This window comes from Mus caroli, chromosome 12 (genome assembly GCF_900094665.2).
Source record: "Mus caroli chromosome 12, CAROLI_EIJ_v1.1, whole genome shotgun sequence".
Classification (NCBI taxonomy): Eukaryota; Metazoa; Chordata; class Mammalia; order Rodentia; family Muridae; genus Mus; species Mus caroli.
The window spans coordinates 98,937,870-98,947,518 of NC_034581.1; the positions used below are offsets into that span (position 1 = coordinate 98,937,870).

Genomic DNA, 9,649 nt, shown 5'->3' on the forward strand with positions numbered 1-9,649 from the left:
CAAATCCAAACCCGGGGCTTTAAGAGGAATGGGAGTTTTGCATCCTCGCTTCTAAGTCCCCACCATCACAGCACAGATTGTGTCCTGTGGTCACGCCTAGGCTCCTAAACCAACAACAATTAAAAACAAGGGGCGTTCTGTTCTGTAATCTGCTTAAGTGGGGCACTGATCAGCTGGTCAGACCATGTTTTCAAAGCCAGGGATAATGAACAAATGTGTCAGACGCTCAGCTGGGTCCCTTCCTCTCTCTCCAGTCTTCCCCTCCCCTCAAAGCCATTCTGCAGGTGGGGAAGAAAACTGACAGACACACAGCTTAACCTGCCCCTGTGAGGATGAGGACTCCTTCTGATGGAAGCTTCAATCAGGGTGACTTTAAAGTCCAGTCACACCAACTATCTGGAAAATGATCTCTCTGTCACTTTGATCTCTCTGTCCTTGTCCTCAACAGCCACCATATAATGAAGTGGAACAAGAATCTATCTGTTTCTACCTCATACATACATACATACATACATACATACATACATACACACATACATACATATACACAAACATACATATATATTAAAACACCATACTAGCAGGGCACAGTGGTTCATGCATCTAACCCTAGCACTCCACAGGTTAAGGTAGAACTGCCACAGTTAAAAGCCATTCTGTCCCCAGAAAAGCAAAACAAAGCCTCTGGGTTCAAAGTTCAAACGTCAATAAAACACAGGCTGATCAAAGAACTGTAATTAAAATACACTCTCCCTGAATACTGACTGCTTGATCCGAAGTAGTTTACAAACTGTGCCCCCCCTCCCCCATCCAGGCAGCTGCAAAGAATGACTACACGTTCTCCAGGAAAATTCCCCAGTCTTACCCTTTCCATACACACATGTATCTATCTCCCATCCCTCAACTCCTTCCAACCAGGGCCCCCCATGGCCCAAGTGACCAGAGCTACCTAGCAAATATTATACTATCCCTGATCACAAGGGAAGATGTGGTGGTATGTGGGAAGTTGTTGGGGGGTGGGGGCGAGGGGGAGCCAGGGCCTGCTCTGACACTTACTGTTCAATGGCCCCAAGCTTCCAAATTCTTACCTGCAAAACAAGTCATCAGGCTTGGTGACACACATAACTTCAGCAGTAGAGGCAGGCAGACAGCCATAAGTTATAGGACAGTCTACATAATGAGTTTCAAGATAGACAGGGCTACAACGTGAAACCCAGTCCAACAAAAAGATCGATCGATCGATCAATACATACATACATACATACATAGGTACATAGATAGATACATAGGCAGAATAAAGGGGGATAAAGTGAGCCTGAGATGTGTGTAGAAAGGCTGGCTATAGAAAATGCTAGACCATTGTTTATTATTATAATAAATGCGTATTACTGTCCTTTACTGGACTGCTTGGCACAGTACTAATTCCTGCGTCCCCCGAGGTAGCTACATTCATTCCCACACTCACTTGTTATTGCTGGGCTTCTGCTTAAGGTTCCATCAGAATACAAAAGAACAAGGTAGGTTCCTTAAGCCATCTTGATTTATCTAAACTCAAGGACCAGGAGCTTTGCCGACCATAGCCCCCATGACATGATAGCTGTTGACTTTAGCTCTGTGCTTCCATTTGCCCGGCTTTGAAATGGGTGGGATGCAGGGGTGTGAGACAAAAGGCCCTCAGACTAGTCACTGGACCTACACCTTACCCACATACATGTATTACTTTCCAACACTGTGATTCAAAGTTCCACTAAAGACCATCAGTGGGGCCCCAGTGCTCGTGTGCCCGCGTGCACTCTCTCTCTCTCCCTCTCTCTCTCTCTCTGTCTGCTCTGTGACCCCATCTGGTCCTTTCTGACACTGACAGCCAGCTACAACAGAGGTTTGAGCCCTACAGCTGCCTGGGGCATGCAGAAGGGAGGGCAGACTATAATTAGGCCAACCTCCCTGACTTTTCCCTCTTTACTCCAGACGTTTATCATACTTATTTCCTGTGAGCTGGGCCAGTGCTACAGCACTTCACAGGGAAGTCCAGGCATGGAAACTGGGGAGGGGGCGGGGCGGGGTCTACCACCTCTGATCTGCCCTAAGCCAAGCAAGGGATAGCTGGCTCCAGGTTCTTCATTCGCATGCCTCCAAAGTCCTAGTAACTTCTCACCAGCTGTTCTTGGGAAGAGAGGACCCCCGATTTTCCCTCTCCATATCTCTAGCCAGATATCTCTTCCCAGACCAGAAAAAAAATGACGATTCTGTTTAAAAAGATTCCCTTGCATAGCGAGCAGGTTAGATGCAAGGGGACATGAAGGTGTGCTATAAATGAGAGAGCAGCTCTCTGGATAGAATGTTACACAGATGCCCCCTCAGGCTCCTCACTATCCAATGGCACCCCGAACTGTTACCAAGTGGGGTGCCCAGCAGCCCATGCTCTCTCACCCTGGAAGTCTGGCATCTAAAGAGAGGTATATTAAAAAGTCATTCCAAGACACATCTAGAATTGTCCAGCCTCCTTAGAATGCTTTTCACAGAAACTGTGATGTTCGGAACTCATTCCAGTTACGGCCAAGATTCACTTGAGTAAAACCACCGTGCCCTTGACTTCTTACGTGCTGCGTGATGTAAAAATATTTAACCTTTCAGAAAGGTCTTCCCTTGAAAAATGCTAACAGTATGCCCCATCTTAGAGTTGAAGGAACAAGGGGAGCAACTTCTGAAATATTAGTCCCATGCTATTGTTATTATTATTATTATTATTTAGCCACACAATGTATTTTGTTATGCCAGATGCCACTCTGAATTAGCACCCAGAAACATTCACAGCCCTGGAAAGTAGACCCCATATGTCTGTGCCTATTCTACAGCTATGGAGGCCAGTATCAGAGACAGCTCAAATTGTGGGAGAGTATAGTTATGAAGGACAGAGCTCTTCTCCTGTAGGCAGAGCTGTCCTCTGAGCCCTTTCTGTTTTGCATAAAACATTTAAGTAAGGATGTTTATTTTAAAAGCAGGACCTGGAGCTGGTAGTGGCCTGGGATCCCAGCAGAGGAGGTAAAGGCAGGGAATTCTGGAGTCCAAGGCCAGCCAGCCTGAGATCCCAGATTAAAGAAAAATAGTTATATTAGGTGTTATTACATATTTTATGTCAGTCCTGGGCTTAGTCACATTGGCCTTATAATCCTACAAACTGTGAGGGGGAAAAAAAAGCATTCCCCATAAATCAACCTGCTTTCTCCCTGCATTGTTTCTAGCCACAGTGTCCATCCCTGAGTAGGTCTTGCTCCAAATATTCAACGGAACAGGAGAGAGCAAACCACCACCTCACCCCAGTTCTATAGCTAAGGAGTGAGCCTCAGGCTTTGGCTTCCTCCTAGATAAACACACTTAAGGTAGAACTAATTAAAAATTTAACATATTAAAGCCATTTTGTCACAGATGGCAGCCAGAGAGACCTGCTCCAGAGAGAAAAGTAAATTTACCACCAGCAGTAGATAGATAGGGAATGCTCCTTCCTTCAGGAGTGCTCCTTCCTTCAGGAGTGCTCCTTCCTTCAGGGGTGGATGGTATCTGGTGTTGGGGGGCAGATAGCCCTCACTGGAAGAGTCTACCATCTCCAAGGGACTCACTCCTCTGGTCGGGAGTTCTACAATGCTCTTAGAACAAGAGACCCACTAGGCCCTTTCCAATCTTTAACAAGCTAGCTGGAAAACTGAGAGGACCATATTAGTGGGCAGAAAAGTAAGTCCCCCAACGGGTGCTGCCGCACACAGTTCTCAGTGGCGCTCCTGCTCCCGTAGGGTGCAAGCACCAGGTTCTGTGTCGTGGAAACAAACGCTCTAGGCTCAAAGGGAGGAAGGGACAGCTCCCCGCGGAGGTGACAGCCAGAAAGAAAGCACCAACAACCAGGATCCTGAGCTACTCTTTTTGGAACAGAAATTCAATTCTGGGCGGCCTTTGAGTCTAGGGTGAGCTCGAAAGCAGAGTGGATGGCTGAGAAGGGGCTCTGAGGAAGCTTCAAGGAAAGAAGGAATGATAGAAAAGATGAAGCTTTCAAAAAAGCCCGGCCTGCACTCCCCACCCCTTCCCAAAGACCCAGGTTACCCAGTGCAGCCCAGTCCTACCTTCCAACCCCTACTCCGCTACTTTTAATTGACTTTTGCGTCTCAACTAAACAGATTTCTTTCCTAGGCCTCAACTGAGGCACGAGGGTAGGAAATACAACATGGCTGGTCTACATTGCCATCACTTTATTGTATTTGTCACCGTTAACTTAACTATAAATACTACGGTGGGGAGCGAGGCTCACGCAGGCAGCCCGGGACAGCGGGGCTGCGGTCCCCACGCGCCTGTCCCCAGCAGTCCTGGGCCTGTACATTATTTACAGCTAGTTCCTCGTTGCTTTCTCGACCCCCTCCCGCAAGGCAGGGTGTGTGCAAGTAGCATCGACTGTCTGTGCAAGTCCTTGCGTCAGGCAAGCGCCCCGGCCGGCCCGCGGCCGTCAGCTGTCCGAGTCCAAATCGCTTTTACCTTCCTCTTCCCTCTTCTCCGGTGAGGCTTTTGAGGACGTCTTGTTCCACTTCTCGGCGTTTTCTGACTCCTCCGAGGAAGATCGCTTCTGTCGTCTCCACTTGGCTCGGCGGTTCTTAAACCAGACCTGTTGCGCAACAAACAGTGGTGACCTAAAAGCCGCTGCCCACCGACACCAGGGCACCGGGTGGCCCCGCATGGCCAGGGGACAGCCTGACCGTGGAACCTTAGCCTGGCAGGGAGAAATCCACAGGCAATCGCTGTGCTCAGGGCCAACAAAAGGAGAAACACCCTCCACGCTTCCTCTTTTCCTTCTTGGGCCTAAAGTACCCTCGGGCAGCCTCCAGGCCACAGTCTCTGGGATGCTCTTAGAGTGGCCACATCCCAAAGGAGGACCCGGCAAAAGCCGCGTGCAGGGAAGGACCGCTAGACGCCCCCACCCCAGCCCACCCACGCTGGGGCTCTTGCCTACCTCCACCTTCTCCTCCCGGAGGTGCACCTTCCGGGCCAGCTGCTCCCGAGTGCCCACGTCTGGGTACTTCGTCTCCTGGAAGAGGTTCTCCAGGGCTTCGAGCTGCTCGTCGGTGAAGATGGTGCGGTGCCGCCGCTTCCGCCGACAGTGCAGCTGGTTGAGCAGCTGCAGCTCGGTGCGCGACAGCGTGCCCACGTTCATGTAGGGCAGCATCTGGTGCGGTACCGGAGACACCAGTACAGAACCAGGGCCCTCGTAGCCTGAGACAGAGGGAGGGACGGGAGTCAGTCAACCTCCCTCGGCACCGTAAGCCAACCCGCTCGCTGCCCTCGCTCACTTAAAAATAAAAAAAGTCTGCAAGGGGCGCTAGGTCTTTGGGGAGCACTGAGACCAGGGATGCCCAGACGTGGAAGGAGCGTCTGCCTGCCTGCACACATCCAAAAGCCAGTTCAGGCACTTTAGAATCTCCCCGCGCCCTCACTTAATTCCCGCGCGCATGGAGTCGCCCCGAGACTCCCGGTGACTTGGCTTTTTTAACTCTAACCTAAAGTTTACAGTAGACGTATGCAAAGTCCCCGTACCCGGTGACCCAAAAATAAATAAATAAATAAATAAATAAATAGATAAATAAACAAATGGGAGAACGGGGAAGGCTTGCAAGGGGAGAAAGTTGGTGCCAGGTGAATAGAGCAAGCAAACCGCGCGTCCACGCCCCGGCAGCCACCGACCTCCGCGGTGGCGAAGGCCGGCTCGCGCGCGATCGCGACCCTACCTGGGGGCGTCGGGACGCAGGAGCACTGCTGGGCGCCCAGCGGCGGCACAGCCCCGCAGCAAGCCGGGCCCACGGGCGCCGCCTGCACGTGCAACTGCCCGTAGAAGTAGCTGTTGTAGCCCAGGCGGGAGCTGCCGACAGCGGCCGGGAGGCCCGCGCCTCCGGGGGCCACAGGACGCGGGTAGAAGGCGCCGTAGTCCGTGGAGGTGCCGCCACCCGCGCCGTAGAGCGAGTCCCCGTGCAGAGCCGGGAAGACCACCGGAGCCGCGGCGCTGGGCGCCACCGGGAGCACCGCGTCTTTGCAGCGCGGCCGGGCGGCCAGGATGTTGTCGATGCTGAACATGCTGGCGGGCATCCCCGAGCCCCGCGTCGGGACCGGGGGGCGGCGGGGACGCGCCGAAGAAGAAGAAGTCTCCAAGTGGTGTTGTTTGGGGTGGGGGTTGGGAATTGTCCCACTCTCTGCTCCCGCGGGCGAGCAAACCGAAAGAGAGCGCGGGCGAGCGCGCAACTCGCGCCCCTCCCCGCCCCCTGCGTCCGAGCTCCCTCCTCCCGCCCTCTCCTCCCCTCGCCGCCGCCTAGCTGAACTCAACCCGCGGGTAGGACGCAGCTCCGACCGGCTCAACCTCTTGTTGGTTTTATACTGAGTCGACGTCATCCTGGATTTAGTTCCTGGTAATATGCAGATGACAAACAGAACCAGATTTGGTCCTTTTCTTTTCCTTTGGGTGGTGTGGAATTGGGGGGGGGGGGGGGGGGGGGGTTGGAGGGGGGGAGGGGGAGAGAGGCCAAGAGGGAGGGGGACACAGGTCCTGAAAAACATAACGCATTGAGAATTAATGAAATTAACCTAATCTTTTCCATTCGGCAGCCCCGGCGCGGCCCCGGCCTTGCTGGGCGGGCGGCCTAATTGCCCAGGTTAATCTTATTAATACTATTGTCCTGCCGCCGTTAACAACTCTGCCGCCGACCTCTCCGCCCCGACCCTTTTCTCTCTATTATGGGGTGCGATTTCCTATGGTTGTAGCTCAAATTCATTGTGGCTAATTTTACTTTAGGACTACTTTTTACTCTCTTTCGGAATCTGTTTGCTTTTAAGAAATGAGGGTGGCTGTGTCCTCCCTCAACTAAGACTGGAAGTGCCCTCCCCCGCAGCCAACCCCCCACCCACCCCGTGAACTCACTGCCTAATTTCACTTCTCCACACCGCCCCCCCCCGTCTCTTTCCCAAAATCTTGTTTTTGCGAAAGCCAAATTTTCTCAGAGCAAGAACGATGAAAGTAGAAACGCGTCCGCCTTCGTAAAGTTGTCTTATTTTTCTTCTTCTTCTTAAAGCGGTCACTCTGGGTCTGAAAACTACCCTGACTCTCCCTAGCTCCTAACACACAAGTGAAGAGCAAACTCAGCCGGTCTTTAAAATTCACCACCCAGACGAGCGCTCTGAAGCGATGCTTCCAGAGGCTTCCCGCGTGTGTGCCGATAGGTTCTGTGCCTTTTTGATTATTACTCTGGGAGAAGGGGTGCCTTCCAAAATAGTTTTTTTGACTTTAATTCTTGTGGGATCTACCGGGACTGCCTGTCTCCTTTCTCAACATATTGAGTGGCGTCCCTCTCTTAATCAGCGAGCTCTCCGAAAGGCTTCTAGCTGTCCTTCCAGGCCCGCGCTGGCCTCCGGGGGACCTCAGCGGCCTGGACGAAAGTCGGGCCACTGCGGGCGGCCGTGATGATTTGCGGGATTCTCCGTGAGGCACGGCCGAGCCGCGGGAGGCGCAGCCAGCCTAGATCTGCGCGCAGGCGGCTGGGCGACCTGCGGAAAGGTAGGCGACCCTCTGGGCAGAACGAAAGCAGAGGCCCAAAGTCGTGCGTCCCGGGTGCCAGCCCCGGAATTGCATCGCCATCGCTCAGGCCACTCTCCAGCTACTCCAAGAGAGACCTGGGTAGAGGACTTCCATACCATTTGTGGAGATTCCTCTCTCACTGATAAGCCTGAGAAAACTTCAACGCTGTCTAAAGCGGTACAATAAATGCTAAGTCCTCCCTGGCACTGGAGGAGATCCTGGGACCTCTCCTTATTGCTCTTCCTGGGTTAGAGAACCGTTGCGGTAAGTTTGGTCCCGCCTGGGCGCAGAACCAGGCAGTGCGTGGGAGCAGCCACCCGGAGCTTAGGAAAGCGCGCTTCTCCTAGGCCTCCACTCGTGGCCCTCCGCGCCCTCCAGCCCACCCACGCATGGCCTAGGACACTTGATTTGCTTACGTTGCAAATTGGGGGTAGTAGTAAGGATTGGATAGAGACCGGCTTCAGTTTGGGAGGTGACAGTTTCTTGTTTTTGTTTTAAGAGAAACAAAGTCTTTCGGGAGTGTGAACGCTTCAGAAAGGCCAAGCCAACCTAGAGAAGTGACCTTTTCCATTACAATGACTTTACAGTCACCAGGTTCCGGGACACGCCGGCTGCCCTCCAACCTTTTCCCACCTTCGGTTCTAAAGGGAGATAAATTGATTGACACGAACTGGAGGCTGCAGTGACTTCGCTGTGTTCGTTTGTGTTGGTGGTTGTGAGTGGGTAAGGCACATGCAGGGGCAGGTCTCTTATATGACCTTTACAGGGGTACAGGCAGAAACAGGAGAGCCTGGGGTAGATTCCTGGACCCCTGAAACTTCTTAAAGGGGACTCAGATCCAGACCCGACAGGTACTCAGCCACAGATTTGAAAGAGCAGTGGAATTTTGAAAAGAATAAAACAAACCCACGCCCACCCATTCGTGTCTCTTTCAGCTTGGTACTTCGTGATCAGTTTTAACAAGCCCGGGATTTCGCTGCAGGGCTCGATTTCCCGAAGCCCTCTAGCTATATCAGTGATCCTAGAAGGAAGAGGCTGTTCACCTGTAGCCAAGGGTGGCAGGGTTCAAGACCTAACATTGCCACCTGGCAAACTATCCCTCCTTTGGAGGCCTCAGGATTTTAAATAATCTAACCAAATCTGAGATTAATTGAATCCCTTAAAACCTTAGTATTTTATGAGTTTGTTTCTTTTCTTTTCACTGGGACAAAGGAGTGTGTTGGCCCCACCCCTGCCCAAAGGCAAAAGCAGGGTCTCTTCAGCTGGGTTCAAGATAAAGAAAAGTCACTTGGCTCTTTTCCTTGAAAACAAGACTTTCCCAGAAAGAAGCTCCAGGACCCGAGCCTCACAACTTACATGGGTTTAACCGCTACACTCCGGGAGAGCTCACCCGTGGCGTGGCGGAGCCTTCCTGGTACAATTGTCCCCTCAGCCCAAGGTTGTTCTACTTTGTCGGCTGGGAGGCAGACTCCGTGAAGGAAGTCAGGGGCCCAGCTCTCTCGCTGTGCTTTCTCTGAGGAAACCCTACAAGTGTCCCCAACGCGCTAGGAACAATCCAGAGTGGCCGGGCGCAATTGAAATAACAAATGCGAGGCACGCAAATTGTCCCCCTCCAGTTGCTAAGCGATTGTTTGTCGCCCCGCATGCCCAGCTCAGCATGGGAGGACCAGCGAGTCCGGAGGCAGCCAGCGAGGCTTCGGTGAGAAATAAGTAAACACGCAGTTGATTTTCTCTATTATCACACAAACACGATTTCACACAAAGCAATCACCACGCAGAAGTCTATGAAAATGTGTTTGTTGGGGGACTCACTCGTCCCAGTAATAGCCCTCATTTTTAAGCTATTAAAGACCAGATCAGTAGATTCCACATGTATAAGGTGTATCTGCTGTTTGGGGTCTTTCGAAGACTCTGGTACCATCATCATCTCCGAATTGATTCAGAGTGTTGAATTCAATTGCTTTTCTAATTTAAAACCTAGGGCCCAAGTTTGGAGTGCTCATCTGGGTATCTTTCAGAGGGCTGTCTCCCCATTATCCTTATATCCCAGCC

At 52.0% G+C, this 9,649-nt stretch overlaps 1 protein-coding gene across 1 annotated transcript; it reads right to left on the bottom strand.

The window, feature by feature from the left end:
- Positions 1 to 4,223: 4,223 nt before the first annotated feature.
- Gsc (goosecoid homeobox) lies at positions 4,224 to 6,323 on the bottom strand. Its single transcript, XM_021179581.1, has 3 exons — positions 5,763 to 6,323; positions 4,991 to 5,250; positions 4,224 to 4,645 (listed from the first exon to the last, which is right to left on the bottom strand). Exons 1-3 carry the CDS (start codon positions 6,115 to 6,117, stop codon positions 4,490 to 4,492), a joined length of 771 nt encoding a protein of 256 aa, XP_021035240.1. The 5' UTR covers positions 6,118 to 6,323; the 3' UTR covers positions 4,224 to 4,489.
- Between the last annotated feature and the right edge of the window lie 3,326 nt (positions 6,324 to 9,649).